Source organism: Rhopalosiphum padi, chromosome 2 (genome assembly GCF_020882245.1).
Source record: "Rhopalosiphum padi isolate XX-2018 chromosome 2, ASM2088224v1, whole genome shotgun sequence".
In the NCBI taxonomy this organism is placed as follows: domain Eukaryota; kingdom Metazoa; phylum Arthropoda; class Insecta; order Hemiptera; family Aphididae; genus Rhopalosiphum; species Rhopalosiphum padi.
Window position 1 is genome coordinate 50,936,484 of NC_083598.1, and position 23,087 is coordinate 50,959,570.

At 26.3% G+C, this 23,087-nt stretch overlaps 3 protein-coding genes across 7 annotated transcripts; 1 reads left to right on the top strand and 2 right to left on the bottom strand.

The window, feature by feature from the left end:
* Positions 1-668: 668 nt before the first annotated feature.
* LOC132923401 (pre-mRNA-splicing factor 38B) lies at positions 669-4,656 on the top strand. Of its 4 annotated transcripts, none has more exons than XM_060987383.1 (11): positions 670-874; positions 2,102-2,245; positions 2,407-2,531; positions 2,607-2,758; positions 2,929-2,989; positions 3,078-3,197; positions 3,301-3,386; positions 3,444-3,590; positions 4,059-4,097; positions 4,166-4,222; positions 4,456-4,656. In XM_060987383.1, the coding sequence occupies exons 1-11, from the start codon at positions 850-852 to the stop codon at positions 4,472-4,474; spliced, it is 975 nt and encodes a 324-aa protein (XP_060843366.1). In that variant the 5' UTR covers positions 670-849; the 3' UTR covers positions 4,475-4,656. The 4 variants fall into 4 exon arrangements, 2 of the variants coding, with proteins under 2 accessions (XP_060843366.1, XP_060843367.1); XM_060987384.1 differs by having other exon boundaries at positions 3,447-3,590; XR_009661167.1 differs by lacking the exons at positions 4,059-4,097; positions 4,166-4,222; positions 4,456-4,656 and having other exon boundaries at positions 669-874; positions 3,078-3,201; positions 3,447-3,584.
* LOC132923400 (gastric triacylglycerol lipase-like) lies at positions 4,484-12,257 on the bottom strand. The gene is made up of 8 exons (XM_060987382.1): positions 12,028-12,257; positions 11,415-11,610; positions 9,080-9,194; positions 6,746-6,989; positions 6,502-6,663; positions 5,429-5,513; positions 5,224-5,366; positions 4,484-5,071 (listed from the first exon to the last, which is right to left on the bottom strand). The coding sequence occupies exons 1-8, from the start codon at positions 12,127-12,129 to the stop codon at positions 4,676-4,678; spliced, it is 1,443 nt and encodes a 480-aa protein (XP_060843365.1). The 5' UTR covers positions 12,130-12,257; the 3' UTR covers positions 4,484-4,675.
* A 165-nt stretch (positions 12,258-12,422) lies between these two features.
* On the bottom strand, positions 12,423-22,568 carry LOC132923399 (phosphoribosylformylglycinamidine synthase). 2 transcript variants are annotated; one of them, XM_060987381.1, is made up of 21 exons: positions 21,842-22,568; positions 21,474-21,749; positions 21,255-21,402; positions 21,022-21,172; positions 20,679-20,812; positions 20,508-20,620; positions 20,294-20,434; positions 20,122-20,234; positions 19,170-19,658; positions 18,842-19,065; positions 18,321-18,650; positions 18,137-18,262; positions 17,729-17,909; positions 17,405-17,662; positions 17,070-17,338; positions 16,761-16,962; positions 16,110-16,292; positions 15,644-15,793; positions 15,386-15,562; positions 15,149-15,277; positions 12,423-12,797 (listed from the first exon to the last, which is right to left on the bottom strand). In XM_060987381.1, exons 2-21 carry the CDS (start codon positions 21,746-21,748, stop codon positions 12,613-12,615), a joined length of 3,978 nt encoding a protein of 1,325 aa, XP_060843364.1. In that variant the 5' UTR covers position 21,749; positions 21,842-22,568; the 3' UTR covers positions 12,423-12,612. The 2 variants fall into 2 exon arrangements, with proteins under 2 accessions (XP_060843364.1, XP_060843363.1); XM_060987380.1 differs by having other exon boundaries at positions 21,474-21,755.
* Positions 22,569-23,087: the final 519 nt, after the last annotated feature.

Here is a 23,087-nt window from a genome sequence, read left to right on the forward strand (position 1 = left end):
TACATTCAACATTGAAATTCACTTTTATTGGTTAAATATTAACATATATAAATTTTCAATATATGAACGTACTAATAATGTTAAACATAAAATAAACACCTATTACCTAAATTATGTTTAAAATGTTAGAATTAAAATATTAAACCTATAATAATCAATATATTGAGGGTATAGTATTACGGATTAAATGTATCATTGAATATACCGAGAAGTCTATCCTACTGAACTGTGGTGTATAATAATATACATAACGTAAACACACATTTAATAGACAAATTATCAAATATCAAGTCTCGGACTAATAACTAATTTCAACTAAACTCATGTCCCAATATTATATTATTTTAAATTTGAACTCTAAAGGTAGAAGATAGAGAACCTAGATACAGAATATATTATTATTTATCTAGACTCTATAGATAATATAAGATGTAGTTCAAGTCTTTAAGATTGACAAGATTCTGAAAATTGAAATGCATTATGCAATCAGCTATATCATTATCGTTACTATCACCCATAACAAAAAATATAGTTATACTCTTATTTATAATATAATCTCCTATAATAACTATTAACTAATAGTTGTTATATGGCTACACTGTAAAATTAATTGACGCATGCGCAATGCATGTATGTTTGTATTTTTTTTTCCAACATTTACTAAATACCTATTATAATATATCTAAATACCTAATGGCTATTGTTATTGTTCATTAATTCGATATACGTTTTAATATTTTGTTTTATATCTTAAAATCTTATTTTTCTCATAACCTAAAGTACTATTTATTTGATACTGCTTATAATTAATTACTTCAATTAAAATATTAACAATTTATCAATAAGAACATGGAAGTGAGTTACGAAAATGAAGGTAAGATATATATCAGCCACATAAGATTGTGATAGTTATTGTAAATATATTCTTACTTTATCGATAATGTAGTCTGACTTATCTGCATGTACATGAAGTGAAATGTATCCACAAGATCGCTTATGAAAGGGTCAACAATTATATATAATATTCTTAATATATGTTTCAGTTTTTTATTGTTATAGTAATTAATGTAGAATATGTCTATAGTATATATATTAGCAGATACATGTCCTACTGTATGCTCTATAATGCATACCATAAATGTTTTTTTCACCATTGTAATCATTATTTGACAGCCTTTTAAATAGTTCAACTATTTTTTTATCTGAAAATATTCAACCATTTTCAAAATTAAATTCCGACTATTTTCTCTCAATTTGCTGTCATTTAGAAAATGACATGAATTATTTGCACGATAGAAATTAAATGCACATCACACCATTGTCGTGAAACTAATAATCAACTTCGAATACTTCGATGATGACAATAAATACCTAAGTCAACTAATAATATGTTTCATATTCAATATTATTTAAATATGTAAGTTAATAAAGAAGAAATTATTAAATTGAAGAAAATGCAATATATGCATTTTAAATTTCCTTACTCAACCTTACAATTGTATAACTTGGATTTTTAAATTGAGAGTACATAGATAACAACTTCTTTAACTTTCAAACTCTAGTAATAATATATTCTTTAATGTATTTATACTCATATCTAATGAGTAAGGTTAAGATGTTTATGATTCTAGAAACTAAAAACTAAATAAATGCTTAGCTTATGCATTGTTATTTCTTATTACACATGTAGATTTTTTTCTCACACTTAATAATTAAATATTTCACTTGAAATTCTAAGGAATGTATCCTTAGCCAAGTTATGTACTTTTTAAAAAACGGGTGAATATTCTCTGTAAAAACTTAGTTTACTTTTTTAACTTTTAGAGAAAATTAGTGATAGCGCATAATATCCAATAAGTTAATATACTTATATTGTAAACTTTAAACAATTTTTCTCATTATTTTTATAGTACTGATATAATAATAATAGAAGTGTAAGACATAGATAGATAATATTAGATAAAAGAAAATAAACTAATTATTATTATTTTTGTTTATATATACTTGTATAAAAAAAAAAAAAAAACACTATAAAATCAAAAATTTCTTCACTAAACTTATTGAAATTATGAAATAACGTATTGTAAAAATTATTGTTTAGGATATGACAATGATTATCAGTCTAAATCTAAAGGAAGTATTTTGACTAGAAAGAACAACACGATGCCAATATGGGGCAATGAGCGTACAATGAATTTAAATACTCTAATTTTAACTAATATTCAATCATCTCATTATTTTAAAGGTAACTATGAAGTATATAATTAATATAAATTAGTATTGTTGGATTCTTTAAATTTTTTTTTTTGCTCTAACTATTAAGTTAGAGAATTTAGTTTAAGTTAAGAATCACCCTACATATAGGATACTTTTATATACTATATAATATATGTTTTATTATTTTAGTAAATTTATATGAATTGAAAACTTACCATGAAGTTATTGATGAAATTTATTATAAAGTACAACATCTTGAGCCATGGGAAAAAGGCAGTCGCAAGACTTCTGGACAAACTGGAATGTGTGGCGGTGTAAGTATTTAACTAATTCTTAATAATTTTAATTTATTTAGATTTTATTCTAAATTTGTAAATAATATTAATTAGGTCCGAGGAGTTGGTGCCGGTGGAATAGTATCTACAGCCTTCTGTCTTCTGTATAAATTGTTCACATTGAAATTGACTCGCAAGCAGGTAACTGGGCTAATTACCCATTGCGATTCACCTTATATACGTGCTTTGGGTTTTATGTACATCAGGTGAGTTTTGATCAAACTATCCCAAAGTGTATAGTGGAAGATAATTGTTTCAAGAATAATAACAATCCTGAAAGTATTCCTATTTCCTGTTATATACATATATATTATTATACATATTAATTTTTGGTTATGATATTTTAAATTAAATGTCTTTTAAATGTTTTGTTTAGGTATACTCAACCTCCTGGTGATTTATGGGATTGGTATGAATCTTTCTTAGATGACGAAGAGGTACACTTTTCTTTAGTTTTAGTGTTCTCAATTTAATTGATTAGGTTAATTTCTATACATTTTTTAAATTATTATGTATTGTTTATAGGAAATGGACGTAAGAGCTGGAGGTGGCCAAACAATGACAATTGGCAATATATTAAAGAGCTTTCTGTTCAAATTGGAATGGTATTCAACGCTATTCCCTAGAATCCCTGTTCCCATTCAGGTAGGTATGTCGGCTAAACACATTCATATTTATTATTTTTAAATCTAGTTTAACTATAATTATTATCATGAAAAATATAAATTAACATTCACATTGTTTTTAGCAACAAATGGAAAAGAAAATGAGTGAAAAGTATCCTCCAATAGTTGACGAAACACCTAGAAGAAATGTACCAGAAAAGAATTTTAGGTAATACAATATTAGTTTTTAATCTTGATTTATTTTATTATTTACAAAATATTATAGTAGGGATCGAGATGACCATAGAAATAGAGGAGATTTATCAGACACATCAAGGCCTCGAGAACGAATTGAACGTAGAGAAAGATCACATAGAGACTATCGCGATAGAGATTATGAACGCAAGTCTAGTCATGCAAATTCTCGAGAAAGGTTGGGATAATTTTATTAAATAAATATAATAAATATTTCAATACTGGCAAAATTTGTACCATGAAAGATAGTTTTATTTTTTATTTATATACATTTTTAAAAGTTGTTTTCAAATTTCTAGGCATAAATTTCATGTACTAGGAAGTACCTAACAAGAAAAATATTTATTTATAATTTTATGTAATGTATTTGTAAATTAGTATCATATAAATTAAATATCTTTAAAGATGATTCATTCCAAAATGTATGATTATTAATTTCAAAAAATAAATATATATTAGTGATATAAATGAAGTGTTCAATGGAAAAAAAAATATCTGATAATTCAAATATACTATTACACGTAAAAAAAATTAAATAGTTTTAAACTTATTTTATTACACTAAATAAATATGTCTTTACTCTTAATGATATACCATTTAATTAAATTTTATTCAAATACTTATGTTTATTTTTTCTTAATTTTAGATCGCCTTATGTAAGTCGAAGAGATGATTATAAAAAAAGGTAATGAACATATATTTCAATTAATTAATAATAAATATTAAATTATAATAAATAATTTACGATTTTAGTTCTTCTAGAAGTCCAAAATACGGCAGCAGTAAAAGAAGAGATCGAGATGATTACAAGTAATTTAAAACATTTTTATTTGTGTTTAAAGTTTAAACTAAAAAATGTTTAATACGTAAACAAGTCTGAGGGAGTCAATTAATGCTTTTGTTTATCTTATACAGTATAAAATTAAACATTAAATATCTAGATATTAATAAAAATAATAACATATTTAAATGAAAACAAGTGTATAACAACTGATTGACTAAATTAATTTTTTAAACATTAAAATTGTATTTATATGTTTTAGGTCAAGATCGAAATACTGAGAAGGGATATGAAAAGAAAAAAAAAATTTTTTATTTTTTCACTCCATTAACAAAATAAGTGAATGAAGTTCTTAGTTTAAGTTGTACATACATACTTTAATAAATTACACAATTTCTGTATTTTTAATTCATTTAAAAAGAAGACAATTAATTTTCAATAATAAAAAAAAATTACATGTTAATTGTTTATAAATATTAAGATTATTTTTCATAGTGTGTTTCGTTCCAAGCCAATTTAATTGTGTGCCTGGATCTAACATTTTCTTCATAATTTTCTGCCATAGAACTTTTAATTGGATGTACTTCTTTTCTTTTTATAAATGAAGTAATTTTATGCCAAAAACCATTCTTTGTTTTCCTTGCACTTCTTTCGTCATAACATTGAATATAATCACTTGAGAAATTGAATGCAGTTGTATTATCAAACTCTGGTATCCAATCTACAAATTCAGCTTTAAATATTGTATTCATTACACTTTGATATACCATATCAGTAACATTTTTACTGTACAAGAAATCAACATGGTTGAATTGATCAAATTTTATGAGGTGTATCCCTAATCTATTTGGTAAACGAGAATACAACTCCACCACATCCTAAATACAACATCAATTAAATATTTAATTACATTGGTTAACATATTTATATTGACACATCAATATAGAATGATTTATTACTTAATTAGCGTTTATAAACCCGTCTCTAATTATGAATCGATAATAAGGAAATACAATTAATATTTACTTACTATAGGATCTGCTAGCATATCATTTTTAGCATAATAAAATGCTATGGGAGCAATTATATTACTCAAATTGTATTTTGGTGGATGTGAACAATTATAAACTTCAAGGTTTTTTTCTATTCCAAAATCAAATTGTTGGAAATTTTCTTGAAAATACATAGTTTTAGAAATAAAATTGATTGATAATTTAAATCTAAAATATATTTACTTGTGGTGATTTCTTGAGCAAAATGAATTAAAGTTTTCACTGATGTTCCAGCTGGATTGTGACCCAATATTATGGGAAGTAAGGTCTAGAGAAAAAAAAGAGTACTAAAAAGTTTATTCATGTTACTAGGGCTTAAAAGTTAAGAGATGATATCTTACATGTATGTGTTAGTGTGTTACCTCTGTCTTAGTAACGTTAACATACCCAAATTTACCTTCTAGAGACAACATTTTTGTTGCTTAAATATTTAGGTGTTAGTTTTTACAATATTTTAAATTTTATGATGATATAAAACAATATGAAAACAGAAATATTGTTCAACTTTCAAATGTTTATTCAATTGTAGTTCAATTTATTCTAAATATGTTATCTAACACGAAATTGTAACTACAAATTTGCTATGGTGTTCTTTTGTAAGTTAGACATGTGGTTGCGAGTTATTAAATTCAGTTTGTAACCAGATAAAATGTTGATTTTGAAAAATGTCAAAACTACAAAGTAGTTTAGAAAAAACTATCATGAATAAAACCGAAATCATACTTAAAACGTAAATCGTTAAAATTAACATCGAGACTTCCACCAGTGCTACACTCTGCCGGCATCCAGTGCTCGTATTGTAGGGGCACGCAGGCAAACGAAGTCCGCTTTCATTTTTTCATAGATTTCAGCGTCCCCCTTTATTTAATTAAACGAGGAAAAATACTAGCTTTATAGTACCTTATTATATGTGCAAAGGATGTGGGAGATGAAGTCCAAACTTTACAATTTATCTGTTATGGAACGGTGTTTTCTGAAATAAAACCATCATCCGTCCTCAATTTTTTTTCCAATTCGAGCACTCATTATACCTCAATATCACCTATCGGTTGTTATAAATTACTTATAATATAATATATAAAAGTTGATTGTGTTTCGACACAGTGATGAACTTTGTATTTGTATCCACCTGTTAGTATAAACTGTTTTTTAAGCTTCAAAGTTTTTTGTTGGTTCAAGTTAGTTTTATACCGTTTTTTTATATCCTAATTAATACCTACTAGTGTCTAGTTTTATTTAATGTTTAATTAATTTACCATATCAAATTGAACAGAATCTTCCCCAAACATTTTATAAACGATATACTTTTTACATAACGCCGAATTCATAGCGTCATCGCCACACAAATATTTATTCACTAATTTGCTGGCAGCGTTTTGCGGTAAAAACGCACCTTTTGAAACCCAATTTGAAGCTTTCTGAAAGAAAAGAAAATGAAATATTAGCTATTTAAGAGAAGTTAGGTCAAAAGATTAGGATCTTAAAAACATTTAAACACACTTGTATTTGGTTTGCATACGGAACTAAACTATTTAAAACAGAAGTCATGTGATGAACGTAAGCTACAGGAGCTAAACTTATTTGTGCTCGTATTTTATAATTATATTCAGGACGCACAGAGCACATAACAAAAAACATACAAGATCCCATTGAATGACCGATGTAGTATAATTGACTTCGGTTCGTGCGTTCTAGGATGTAGTCAATGGTAGCCGGCAAATCATAGATACCCATTTCGTGAAAACTATGACAAAAATCAAAATCAATAAGCCACGTATAAATCTACCTACACTAGCACAATACCTCCCTAAGCATGTAGTTATTTAGAAGGCAATGATTAAGGGAAATTTTTTTTTAACATACACTGCAGGTATTCAAAATAAATTACATATAACTATAGCTCTATCTATATGTATAATTTAAAAATAATTTGGTACCTATTTAGTATTTTTTAATATTAGCTAATAGTATTATTTTACTTAGAAAAATTATAAAATCGTAATACCTACAAACAATCGAATGTGAAACACTAGGTAGAAAAAAATTATACATTTTGTGAGTCGACTGCATTATATTACTATTATATTTATACGTTGAAAAATAAAAATTATATCTACATGAACTACATTATAGCTATTTTCATAAGTAGTACCTAATCTTGGCTTTTTGGTCAAACTATTGATTAAATCTGTTGAAAACTAGATTTGCACATGAATTATGAATTTACGGGTTATTTGTTTTAAGTTTTTAATTTTATATAGATAAATTTAATTTAATAATCTAAAGCTAACTCATTAATGTTACCTACGGAATTAGTAACTAAAAAATGATCGATACCTAAACAATAATAATGATAAAAATAATTGTTTGACGTTTGTACATAATGGTAAAATCAATAAACTACAGAACGTATACCTATACAGTAGCTATCTATTCGTCAATCAATAATAGTAATTATACTGGAAAAAATTTTAAAAAATCATTTCATCAGTTAATCAAGTTGTCAAATAAAAATAATTAAATTATAATTAACAATCATAAACTTATAACAACCACTTTAGTTAGGTACAACTTCTTCACTTGCATCAAACAAAAGTGTGATGATAAATTAAAACATAGATGTTGATAATATTATATTTAATATAATTATAATTAATACAAATAATATGAATAAATGCAAAAGAACATAATAAATACCTAATAAAACTACTTTTTATTGTTTGTCCATTTGAACAACCACTTGCCATTTTGGGGTCCTCGTAGATTAATCAAGAGCCAAGTTTCACTCTGTCAATTTATCTGCTAATTGCATTACTGATTATTTGTTCTTATTGTTTTTTTAAATATATTATGTATTATATATAATTACATGTATAAGTATGTTAAAAGAAGCAAAAGAGCATTAGAACTTATCAATACATTACACAATTGAATAATAATAAAAAACGAATTTAAGTTTAAAAAATATTGTGCATAACTATATTATGGTCAATATGAAACCGAGGATTTATTTTAGATTAATTAAAAAGTAAGCAACAATAATAATCGATCAGATACTATTTTTTAGGAGTTCAATATAGGCAATTTCCTTAAATCTTTAGTTATATATTGTGTAAATGTTTAATATAGTCAGAAGGTAACAAATAAGTGAATCACACATAAGTGTGTAGGACAGTGTTATTTAAGAGAAATAGATTTTTTTAACTCAATTTTTCACCAATTTTGCTTATTTATCTACATTTCTAAAAAAAAAAATTTGATTTTGACCTATATGGGTGTTGTTATTTAGCTGAAACCCATAAGCGCAAAATATGATCTAAATGCAACTCAAAAATGCATAAAAATTACCTTTTTATTAAAAAAATAAATAAGAATTATGATGGTATGTTTAAACTTGCTAATATATGTTTGGATAAAGATTGGTGCGATAACAATAATTTATAATTTAATGTAAGTAAATCCATTGATTATATAGTAATTTATGAAATAGCTGCAGACCGTGCCAAATTAGCTTTAGACAAACTGGGTGAACAATCTATAAAAATAAGAAAAAAAATATGGAAACAAGATTAAATACTTTATGCACGCGTTTTGGGGAAAATAAAATAGGACTTGAAGATTTTTTAAAAGCTATAGGTCAAAATATTGAGAAAGCGATAATAATTTATTTTATTTTATTAATTTTTTTATTTCGAAACGTAAAAAGTTTTCCTGATTGATATATTTTGATCATTCATTATATCATGAAAAGGAAAAATTAAGGGTGAGTTAATATCGCTTCTTGTAGCCCAGATTATAAGTGTAATAATATTATAAAGTATAATGTATAATTGCCTAAAATTCCAAAATTCTTCATTATCTGGACTGAGACTTTTGTGAGTACGAGAATACGTGTTACCTCTTGAATTTCCTAACCACACATCGAAACCATTATCCGCTAGTTGATAAGCTGAAAAATAACATACTTTTATTTATAAAAAATATAAAAAGATGCACCTATATAGTCCTATAAGATGATTCTATTACCTATTATTTTATTAATATTCTTGATAAATTTAAACAACAAAATACATATTTTTTAATTTTTTATTTTAACAAATCATTTTTTTTTCTATCAAATATTTTTTTCTAATAATTTTAATTTATACAATTATCAAATGTTGAACTCATGTCAATGAAAAATTTGGTAAATCTAAAATTTTAAAATGCGAATAAAGTTATAATACTAAACTAACTATATTATATAGTTTAAAATTTAATTATATAAACCGGTAACAGAGCATTACGCTTAACCCCATAAAATTACTAGTTGAAATATTAACTTAAAAAATAATGATACTGATATTTTTAAAAGTAAACAACTTTAAGAATCCTTTTGATTTCAAATCATGTAAAACAAATATATTATATTCTAATAATAAGAAAGATACCGCTATAGTAATTATTTATGATAAAATTCATGACTGTAGCATATAATAGTGATAAATCACCTTTGCCCTTGCATATTATGTAAATTTGAAAATGATATTGAGCTTTAAAATTATTAGTACATAATCAAACAGATTTTATTAAACAAATAAATTAATATAATATAATTTACAGGTTCAGATTAAGGCTTATATTGCATAAACATTAAGTAATGTATATAAAACCGTTGATTTATAGTAACCGTCAGACCATCAACGATATATTATTTTAACTAAAATATCAAATAAATATTTTTTTCCATGTAGTTTAAATTAATTGAAAAATTCCTTTTTCGAATAAGTACAAAAGTTTCCGATAAAATCTAATCCTGAAGTATCATAAACTATTTATGTACTATGACTACTATATGTAGTACAGTAGTTGTTGTTTAATATAGAAATCGTTAACTTCAACCTTACAACAATACAGTTAAAATAAAATGAACTCCAATACTCCATTTAATTTTATTATTTTACTTTTTATACATAATCTATGTTTTATAATAAGATTAAAATATATTTTATTATTTATTTAAGTTGAAGATCTGTTGTGGTTTTGTCTTATGTAGAATAATAGAAAAATTATACTAAACATACAGGCTGTCTCACGAGATATGTCAAATTAAATAATGAAATCACTTTTGTTCTAATCAATATTTTTATAAAATGTCTTCTAAATATAATTCATAGGCACTTGCATTACATTTTTAGAATACATTTTTTATTTTTTAATACCGAAAATAAAAAACTTAAAAATTGATTAAAAAAATATTCAAAATCGCAAATTTGTAAATCTGATTAAAAACAAATGTAGATGGTAAAAACATTTATTTAAGTTGAGTGGCTGATTTTTTACAATTTTTTTAAATATCAATATTCTCGTTAGGTAAATTACGATCTAATTTATGTTAGAAATATTATAATTTCAAAATATATATATATTTTTTTTAAATATTTTATATGAAAATTTTTAAATAGGTGCATGTTAAAATCTAACTATATTTTATTGTTTTACATAAACTAGATCGTAATTTACTTAACGAGAATATTGATAATTAAAAAAAAATGTAAAAAATCAGCCACTCAACTTAAATAAATGTTTTTATCATCTAAATTTTTTTTAAATCAGATTTACAAATTGGCGATTTTGAATATTTTGGAAAATGTTTATCAATTTTTTAGTTTTTTATTTTCAGTATTAAAAAATAAAAAATGTAAACTAAAAATGTAGCTCGAGTGTCTATGAATTATATTTAAAAGAATTTTTTTTAAATATTGATAAGAACAAAAGTTATTTCATTAGTCAGATCTTCGTGGGACACCGCGTATTTTATAAACATAAATAAACGTTAAAAATATATTTTATATATTTTAACAAATACTGAAATACCTAACTAGTAAAATAAAAGCAATTAAATTGTTCGAAACCTAAAAGCACCATAAACCATTTTTGCGATAATATATCTTAATATATATTATAGAAAATACCAAGGTCGTATTTGAGGGGGGTTCACCCCCTTCCCGCGATTTTTTTTCGCATTAAGTAAACTTAAAAATTATTTTATACACCACTTAAAAGATTTGTTTATCCCCTAACCCCTTCCCTCTCGAATTTTTTTTCTGATTAAGGCCTTGCCGCTTTGGAATAGACTATTTATTATAATATAAACGTGATCATATATGAGTCAAGACTCAAGACTTACCCAATGCTTTCGCCGGCCCGTTGATTATCCAGTCGGCAGAACTAGCAACAATTCCGTGTTGTAAGAACACTGGGAAGTTTCTGTACTGTTTAGTGATTTTTCCGTGCGGTATCCTATGAACTTCCAATAGATATCCATCCTTCGTATCCACTATATGAGTTTCAGATGGATAACCGTGTCGTTTAATTATTTTTGGCTATAATAAATGCAGGTAATAAATATTAAAGCGTTTGCTATGATGTAGAAGTATTAATGTATTATACACATCAAAATATCACAAATAGGTATGTGTAATAACAAAAAGTACTAAAAAATTTGATTTAAAAACAGACTTGCGGTATAAGACGAATTTGACGAATTAAAATTTAAACGCCAGGGATTTATAGGATTTGACCACAAAGGTTGTAATTATACATAGCGACCATTGATGTGGTGTAAAAATCACCCAGCAAAAGTTACTCTTTGGCCATTCCAAAAAAAGTCATCAGACATTTCTAGCAATGACTAAAAATTCGTTGGTTCCTAAGCAAGGACGATTTTTCAAAGGAGATTAAGTTAATTTTAAAATAAAAGGACGTATCTAAAAGGTGTTAATTTATGTTGTAATTCTTACCACACTTAACGACGCGTCTGGAATATATGCATCTGAAGCCAAGATCGTAGCGATAAACACGTTAAACAAAATTATGAAATCAAAAAAGGAAATCATCTTCATGTCGTCGTTATTACACTGCACAGCTATAGATACCTTATTCGTAAAATAAATATGCACGAGTGCGACTACCGATCAGAGCACAATGAACGACGATCAGTCGACGATTCATCATCGTGTGTACAAATAATTATATTGAATGTACGTACGTAAACGGCCGTCGTATTGATAATCTAATGACCTTAATATGAATAACACTACCACTAGATCAATCAAAAACCGTACACAAAGGTCTATTAAGAAAAGCCTAAGACAATTCGTGGTGATGCGTATAGGTCGTAAAAAACAAAAACACATTTTTATCAGATTTTTTATTCATAATAATAACACGCATAGGAATTTATTATACGTGTATTGATTTATTTGTATTTATAACAATCTATATAATTATATACGACGCTCTAATGGGCTTTGGGTTTGTTACAAAAAAAATTTTCAACAAACAACAAAAAGGTAAACCTAAAAACCCATAAATGTTTTGTTCGACTAATTACGGGAACACCATTCATATGCGTTGTAAAACATCTGCATCCAAGGGGCACTATCGTGATTTTTAAGCCCATCTGCCAACCCGTACGTGTAAGGCCACTGCCACGTGAATATACTTCGTTCTGGATGCGGCATTAACGCTAAATGTCTGCCGTCAAATGAACATATACCAGCTATACCGTCTGTAAAATAATATAGATGAGTACAATAAACAACCAAATGCCAGACCAAAAATCATTGAAATTATCAATATCTTGTAAAAACGACGTATACAAGAGAATAGAAAGAAGACGTTTGAATTAGCTTTTTTTAAATAGATTTCACAGTAAATATTTTTTTTTTTTAGAAAAACTTAAAATATAATACAATATGTTATAGTAGTAGTGTATATTTATAAAAAAAAATGTATTTTACAAATTATAATACATTTCTGCATTATACATATACAGTGATATATATTTTACAGATACGAATTTTAGTAAGGTAGATAGTACAATTACGTATATATTATCCAGGAGTTTATATATTTTTTTCTGCACGTCGTCGTTTGGAGCAGTATGTTGCTACTACAACTTTAAGGATAATTTCTGGTAGTAAATTAAATCTAGATGGTACTTTAATAGTTTGGTAGGAAGTAAATACGTCATAATTAAAAAACTTGAGCAATTTTCAAAATAATCAGACAAAATTAAAAAAAAACACCAGTTTTCGGACATTTAAATTTTTTTGTCATTCATATATAAATAACTAGATTTTTAAAATTTTCACCAAATATTTAAACTGATATATTACCATGATATAATTTTCAAAAGTTGTTGGCTCTTTTTGTGTTATAATTAATTTTACATTTGAAATTGTTGGGATATTTATTTTTTGATTTATGATTTCTCATAATATTTTTTAAAAAAACTTGATGTAAACCATCATATTAAGTTTTTTGTGATTGTATAGTAGTGATATATATTATATACTTTATATACTTAAAATAACAGTTTATCTTCACCCAATTTTGATTATTTTATTGAAATCTTAAAATAATTAAAAATTTCAATATAACTTAAATTATCATTTTTAAATACAATAACATTTTCAAAATTATTTTGTTAAATTTACTATAATATTGAAAATACATAGAAGCAATTTTTGTTTATGAGATAATATTAAAAATTTTCAAATTATTTTATAAATAAAATTGATTTAAGTATTAAATCCAAATAGCAAAGGATTGAAAATGTAATCAAAGGTTTTTCATAAAAAAGTAAAAATCTTGAAATTACACTTGTATTATTTTTTTTTTATAAAAATTTCAAGTTTAAATTTAAAAAAAATTTAATATTTGAATGAAGAATAACAATTTCAACTAAGATTTAAATATAAAATATTATTTGTAAGGACATAAAACTTTTTGTCACTGCATATACTGACTGTATCCACTTAGAATTAGTGTATCATAATTTATGATTAAATTTAAATTTAATACATCCATCATTATGATCTATTGAATGACAAGGTACATTCAACAGCTATTATACAGCAGAGCGATTTCCCTGGTATTTATCCATTTGCAGTTTAATGAGTTTGCAGTAGTAATATATTTGATAAATTTAAGTTTTTATTTTTGAAATATATTTGGAAAAGACACTATAACAAAACACCTATGGCGACTACCAAACAGACATTTTTTTTAAATACACAAGTTACCATACTAAATAAACAATCTTGTATGTTTTCATATTTTTTGTTGTTTATGAGTTAAATGACAAATTGTGGTTTTTGAAATTAATTAAATTAAAATATAACTATATATTGTTTTTATATATTGATATTGACCTTGGATTAAAATTTAAAATTTTAATAGTTAAAATGTGGATAATTATGAACAGTAAACAATAGGTTATAATTATATTCATCAAAATAATTGATTTCATCATGGTTACAATTTTAGATGATCATAAAAAAAAAAAAAATGCGAATCAGGATTTTTAGAAATTTTAAATATTAATTATAATATATGTATTATATGGATAAATATTAAATATTTAAATTTAATTCAAGAATAAAAAAACAAAAACAAAAAAATGCTGACTTTTTGTAAATTCATTTAAATTATGTGATTAAAACATTTATTCCCATTTTTATCTATGTGTAATACTGTAATACTTATGTATAAATAAGATATTGTAATATAAAAATCTCCTAGAAAAGTTAACGTCTCATGAATTTTTCAGAATTATAAAAGTATATAGGTTTCCTAGTACATAGAGCTAGGAATAAGAGCAAGAGCTTATACTTTATTTAAGTTAAGAAACACAGCTGGTAACTGACTAGTGTGCTAAACTACATAGCAGGTGTATGGTGTATAAACGGTTGACTTAATGGTAAGAAAAAATTAATGTTTTCTGACATTGGCCAGCAAAAACACTAGTTATTGACAAATGTTTCTTAACTTGAACAAACTTTAAGTATCTTCAAATGTATTACTATAGACCATAATATAAATAGTACAAAATTAAACTAAAATTGTATCACTTACCTTGAGAACCATTAGGATTCATTGGATAATTTTCAGTTGGCATATTTTTATCATCGACAAATGTAATGGGAATGCAATTATTAGAAACAAGAGCGCTTTTGACATCTGAATTCCGGAATTCAAAACGACCTAAAATGTAATTAAATTATTAAATTATTTAGGTTAATGAATATAAGTGTTATGATTGTAAAATTAATCATGTATATTTTTGTGTTACATTTTTTTTAAATTAATTACCTTCAGCATGAGCAATCCATACTCCAAGTATACTTTCATCCATGTTTTTAAGCATAATAGCCTTTGAAGAATTTATTTTAACCGTACTAAAACGACTTTCATATCTCCCTGACTTGTTATGGCACATTATTACAGGAGGATCATCAATATTTAATGAATTGCTTTCATTAATTTCACCTAAAATGAATGTTTATATAAAAAATAGATGTAAAGTTTTAAATTATTTATATGAAACAGAAAAATTAAATAAATATTTACCAACTAATCCAAGATTACACATTAGTTGACAACCATTGCATACCCCTAAACTGAATGTATTCTTTTTAGACATAAAAGTTTCTAAGCTTTTTTTAACATTGGGATGGAATGCTAAACTTGCAGCCCATCCTTTGGCTGAACCCAATACATCTAATTAGGTAAAAAATTATAAAAAAAATTATGATACTAAGTACTTATTTAATATTAACACATTTGCTGCGTATACAGTTTGTATGTTTGTTTCCCAGTTCTACTAAAAATAAAAAATAAATTGTAGTACAACTAATAAACACATATTTAATGACACTGATGAATAGAAAATACTTATTACCTAATGATGGCTATATTATTACTAATTAAAAAAATATATTATTGAAACATAAATATACGTTAATTGTGGAAGCAAACAAACCTTTAATGGTACAAATATTTGTTTACGCAATGAATGTGTTTTCTAATATCATACCTCCATAACTAAACCCTCCAGGGAAAATTAAACCTCTAAATTGATCAATGTTAACAGCTTCATTTAAAAGATCTTGGACAGTTATATCCCATACTTCAAAACCAGCCTTAAACAAAGCCACACTCATTTCTCTGTCACCATTTGTTCCTTCTTCTCTGATAACTGCCACTTTCAAAGGTACATCTAAATAAAAATTCAAGCATTTAATTAATAAGCATCTTCTTTTTCGTAATATTTATAATAAATATGTATTATGAATTACGATAATACAAAATGTGTAACATAAAAAGTAAATTTGATAATAGTTACAACTAAAAACTGGGAAGAAGCAATTTATAAATGCTACTCCAAGGGTACAGATGAATTATATGAAAAATGAATGGATATAATATTTGAAAAAAATAGTGATTTTTATAACAGTAAGAAGGAAAAGCAGTTTTTAAGATTTAAGAGCTAAGGTGAAGTATGGTTAAAATATAGGTACTACCAAGGAGTATTTGTAATTAAATTGATGATGATTGATTAGAAAGACTATATTATTATTATAGTATTGCTAAAAATTTAAACGCATCTCATAATGGGATACTGTAAGCCATAAACTATGATTAACATTATACATATTTAGTTAAATATATAAGGAATTCTTCATACCTAGCACAGCTAATGAATTATTTAATTCAAAATTACAAGAATAAACCGGTCCTAAACGGTTTTCTAAGGAATTAAATTCTTCTTCAGCTGTTATAACATTTGACTGGATTTTTTCGATTTCATAACTTGTTCTTTCCCACATTTTGAACGCTTCAGTTAGTTTAACATCAAGTATAGTTTCCCCTGATTTTTCTATTACAATCTAAAAAAAAATAAAATAGAAAAATAATTAATAATTTTATCATACAACTATCAAATACATATAATTTTTTTATTTATTGTACAAAATAAAATATTCTAATAACATACACGAGATTTGTTACCATATGTTGATGTGCGACCAATAACGTATACTGGTACATTTATTTCCATAAGTACTTCATCGACATTTTTTGCGTCCACTTCTAAAACCCAACCACATTCTTCAGCAAATAATATATCTATAATATTTCCATTAGATGTATCTTTAATTTTATTCAAATCCACATTGAATCCACAGTATCCACCAAAAGCCATTTCTAGGAGACATGTTATTAACCCACCATCACTTATATCATGACCAGATAATAATTTTTGGTCTGAAACAATTTAAATTAAATAATAGATTTACTTTTTATATAAATAGTTAGGAATTTATTTTTTACTTTTGATAAGTTTTTGAATAGATTTAAATGCTTTTTTCAACATGCTTGGATCATCTAAATCTGGTGCATTAGTGCCTAATTGTCCAAAACATTGGGCCAAAGCTGAACCACCTAGTCGTCGTTGACCACCAGACAAGTCTACAAACAGGAGGTAACTAGCATCTTCATTTCTATGACTTTGTCTTGGTCCTTTAAGATCAGGAGTGATCACCAATCTTACATCTTCACATTGAACATAGGTTGAGATAACTATAGAACCTATTATACAGTTTATAAATAATTTACAATGATATTCAATTATAATAAATAATGTAAACTAGATACCAGGTGCTTTGATGTTTTCCTCGCCAACTTTAGCTGCCATGCTCAAAGAGTCTTTACCACCATCAATAGCTATTCCAAGTTGTTTCATTACTTCACACATAGCTTTACAAGCATAAAACATTTCTGCTCCTTCACCAGGCAATTTTGCAGGCCACATCCAATTACCACTACACTTAACATCCTGTAATGATAAAAAAATTTATTTATTTTCATATTCAAATCTGCTAGAACGTTCTCATGGGGGAGGGGAGTTATATAGATCCCCATGTGCTTTTTTTAAGGTAATATTACAATTTACTGTTTAATTTAGTAATAATTTATAAATATAAAATATATTTTCATATCCCATGTCCAATGAAAAATCATGAGAATGCCTTTGTCTATATGTAATATATGAATATTTTATACTTCTAAACATGATATTGGAGCAAACACTAAATTCGTCAATGACTCAGCTACTGCCATTCTAGCTCCAATACCTGCATTAAGTAAACCTTTAATAGGTTGTTCACCAATGGAAGTTGCAATTCCGACCTATAAATGTATATCAAATTTTTAGTAATAATAAAGGGTAAATTATTTATTATCTTACCGTATCAAATAATGAAACAACAGTAACCGCGACATCACTAAGAGGAGTATGTAATGGCCCAACACATTGTTGTTGAGCTATTTGACCTGTTACAGAACGATCAACTTTGTTTGTCAAATACCTTTTACTACCTACCGATGGAAGTCTTAACACTCTGTTCAATGCTTCAATAACTGTTAGATTAGGTAAAATAATGGGTACATTATCTTTTGGTTGCCATGACTGTTTGAAAACTTTACGTGGCACTTTAGTCAAAATCATATCTAGATCTAAGTTTACAGGATATTTTCCATTTTCAGAAATAGGATTATCATCTTCAGTTAAAATGACCTACAACAATTCCAAAACAATTATAATTAATTTTGAAATTTACCTTTTAGTTATCAGAGGTACCTACACAGATATACAATAAGTATAAAAATATTCATCCTTATGAGATTGTATACAAAAATAATTACATAATCTTACATGCTTTAATGTAAAAATAATATGACATTATATACATTGTATGTATAGTTTACCTTTCCATCGTTAGTAACAACACCAACCGGTAAAACTGGGCATCTTTCTCTTAAAGAAATTTTGTTTAACAATTCTAAATCTTTTTCGTCACAAAGAATAGCATTATTTTCTTGATACTCAGCTCCCCAAAGTTCTAATGCATTAATTGTAGGATCACCAAGTTCAAATTTACTTGCATAAATTATAGCACCAGCTGGTTCTACTATTTCTTTTAATACATTTCCTAAAAATAAATCTTACATTGTAAAATCTAATATAATTAACAATATTATGATGCCAAGGTACAATTAAAAGTAATGTTAAATATTATTATAATTTAGTATCTACCATTTCCACCAGCCCCTTGATCATGAATACTTAATATAGGATTATAACCGGGATTTTCAATACAAGCTCTAACAACTCTATTCATTTTCTGTTCCATTTCTGGATCACCTCTTTGGACAGCATCAAATTCTAAACTAGTCTTGTTTACTCCCTGAACTTGGAATGAACTTGCTGAACTGCCACCTAAACCAATTCTATAAACGGGTCCTCCAATTTTCACCACTTGTAATCCTTCATATGGTGTAAGTTTAGTAGTAAACTCAGCCAGCATTGTGCCAAGTCCACCAGTAAACATAATAGGTTTGATCCACTCGCGGCGTTCATTATTCGCCATCATACCAAATGAGCGAACAAAACCACTAATAACAGGTTCGCCAAACTTGTTTCCATAATCTGAAGCACCATTAGAAGCTTCAATAAGTATTCTAAGTGGACTGGCAAAATTTTGGGGATAGTTGAATGATTTGTCTTCCCATGGTAAGTTATAACCTAGAATAGAATTAACACATATCATTTTGATCAATTAAAAATGGTTTTATAATGATTAATGAACTATTAGTTATGACTGATATAGTTTTAATTTTTAATACATAAATAATATCAAAATCATACATATTATAATCCATAATAAATATAATTTCATGAACACCAATAATAACTCTTATAATAATAAAACTATGTACATTTAATCATTCAATTTGCCTGTCAACTCTGATGATCATGCCAGCAGAGGTGAGTAGTAACAGGTGGTGATTTGGCAATTTCCCCTTTGGATAGTTTGTAGTGGAATTAATTTTAAGTAAAATTATTTTTTGGACTGTTGAATTTTCAAAATGCATAAAATTTGTAAAAGATCACTATACTCAAAATTCATACTTGAATCACCTCTGATCAGCAGTCAAATAATAGTTAACAAATAAAAAAATAGATAATAAAAAAATCAAAAATATACCAGGAATGAATAAATTGCCCACGCAATAAGCTGCAGTAGCAGCAATACAAATTCCACCTCTTCCTACAGCCTGGACATCTCTAATTCTTCCTCCTGTACCAGTAGACGCTCCACTATAAAAAATATATTTAATTTATTTGACTGTTCCTTAAATAACTTTTAGGTAAAATACCTAAATGGTTCAACTCCAGTTGGAAAATTATGAGTTTCAGCAGTAAATACTAAATTTAAATTTAATAACTCAGAAATATATTGACTGGGCCCAGTTGATTTAGTTGGTTTAATTTGATTGACTTTAAATCCAATAATAGCACTGAAAATTTAAAATAAAAAAAAAATGAATAAATTATTGTACTAGACAAATCACAGTTAATGATATTACTAACCTGCTATTGTCATTAAATTTTATAACATTATTAGGGTTTGAAAAATTTTGTGTTTCAATAATCATGTCTAACAATGAAATATTTATTGGTTCTCCATTTATAATGAATTCACCCTATAAGAAAACGATTTAATAGATTATTGTGAAAAATAAAAATATGTTTCATACCTACCTTAAAAAACCAATGACGACTGTGCTCAGAGTTTGACTGAGCTAAATCAAAACATTCTACGGTAGTAGGATTCCGGTTGGATTTTAAAAACATGTTAGTATAATTTTCAATATCCCATTCATCAAATGCCAAACCTATAATTTAATTAATGAATACTAAATTAAATAATATGTATGAATTAAAAAACAAATAAATACAACAAATGCCATTATTTTTAACAATGTAAACAATAATTATCAAAATGAAGCTCTTTAAATCAGCATCATTATAAATACTACCATATAAAATAGTATTCAAGTATTACTTCACTATCAATCAAAATGTAATTTTCACATTAACCAACCAAGTTTTTTATTGACTTCAATCATAGCTTCAACGCCTCTGCCAAGTATATCAACTTCATACCAATTTTCTTTAATGTCTTGACTTTTAAATGATAACAAAGGAGATGTATAAACCATTTCAGTCATTTTGTCATATAAAGCAGTAGTTAACTGTAAAATGTGTTTCCAATTAATTACAAACAAATTTGAGCATTTAAAAAATATATATAATAGTATAATATCCAATAAAAACCTCTTGAGTCATTTCAGCTGTTAAGAAATGGTTATTTGTGAATGTTATTAAATATCGTGTAGATTTTTCTAAACGTCTTACAAAGTTCAAGTTGATTGATTTACAAATAGATAAAACATTGCTCGAAAAAGGCGTTGAAAAATTCAATCTAAAATGAAATTATACAATCAATACTCTTTTAAATAATAAATATTGAAAATTTTGTTTGTTAAATACTACCTGGGGCCAACTTCAATCAAAATGGTATTATTGTCTTTTTTATCTAAATAATTGCTCTTGGATAGTCCGTGACGATTTAACGGATCTGTTAACAACCATTCTAATTTCTTTAATTCTTCTGAGGACACATTATCATGTTCCCCAATGTCAATGTAAAAACATTGTTCAATTTGAATGTCTAATATATCTTTAGATATTGATTTGAGGTTCAAAATTTTATGCGATTCTCGAATTGGTAGATTCTGTATCCTTCGAAAATATTGTATAATAGCCATTCTGTAACTAATCAAATATTAATTGATTCAGTTTATAAGCAAGCAATATTATAACACAAGTTCAAACACACATTTAAATCAATAATAATTTACCTGTAGATATTTTAATATTATACTTCTTTTACGGAAAGATTTTAAATGTTTATCCAAAATCAATTAATAGCGACTATTCCCATAATATGTATGAATGTATGATACCGGTTGAAGACCACTTTGAAAATGATTTCCAATATGTGTTCCAAACCGCTAAGATCTGTACAGTCTGTAAGACACGTGCGTAAGGAAAACAGTGCGCTCAACTCGCCGACGTGCAACAGGTCCACGTGTAGCGAAAGGTGATTAGGTGAGTCGATTAGATACTTTGATGGCAAACCTACGCTGTGATGTGTAATCGTCTCAGGTCGGAGGATGATATACTGATTGGGATTCGATAACCACACAGTTGCAGTCAGCACTCAGCCGGCAGCCAACGGTCATACAGTAGGTACTATAATAAGTACTAGTCGTAAAACAGATCTTGGAAAGCGGCAAGGAAGCCGGGAGCGATAAAATTGGATGGCGGGAAAAATTCAAGGATACCTACGGTTGCAGAACAGTGTAGAAAACAATGGGATTAACAATACTGAACGAAAATAATCAATCTTCGGGAGGCGGTCATTGCCTTTAATTTTTAAATATTTCTATTGAAAATTACGATATCTGCATTATTATTTAATTGTCTCATTCGATTACATATAAATGTACAAAATTATTATAATACTAAGTAGTAAGTACTAAATACTAACCAAGTACCCAACCATAACAATTGAATATGTATAAAATATTACATATTAATAACTATACTTATCGACTTTCTGAAAATATGCAGACCTTCAGATTATAGACTTTATCACGTATATGTTCATACTACAACACAATACACATCATTATTATTTATTTAATTTATTAATGAAATTACATCGGTTGTAGCTAAATATTCGTATTTAATTATAAAATATGGTTCAATCAACTGTTCTCTAAACTTGAATTCTCGATTATTATTTTAATTTTCGTTTGCTATTGTTAGACACGTATTGTTAACCTATTAACATTAACTTAAGTGTTATCCATAGAGTAATATATTACTCTATGGTGTTATCCCGGAATACAGATTGCATAGAACCACTATTAAGTATTAATCGATTATTTAGTTCAACGGTCAAATGATTACAATTTAAAATAAATTCTTGGCAGCAGTTTATTAATTCAGATTTCAGATAAGATTCAAAGGTTTAATTTATATGTAATATGACCAATTGTAGTATGCACAATTATACAGAATTTAAGCTATTGATGAATA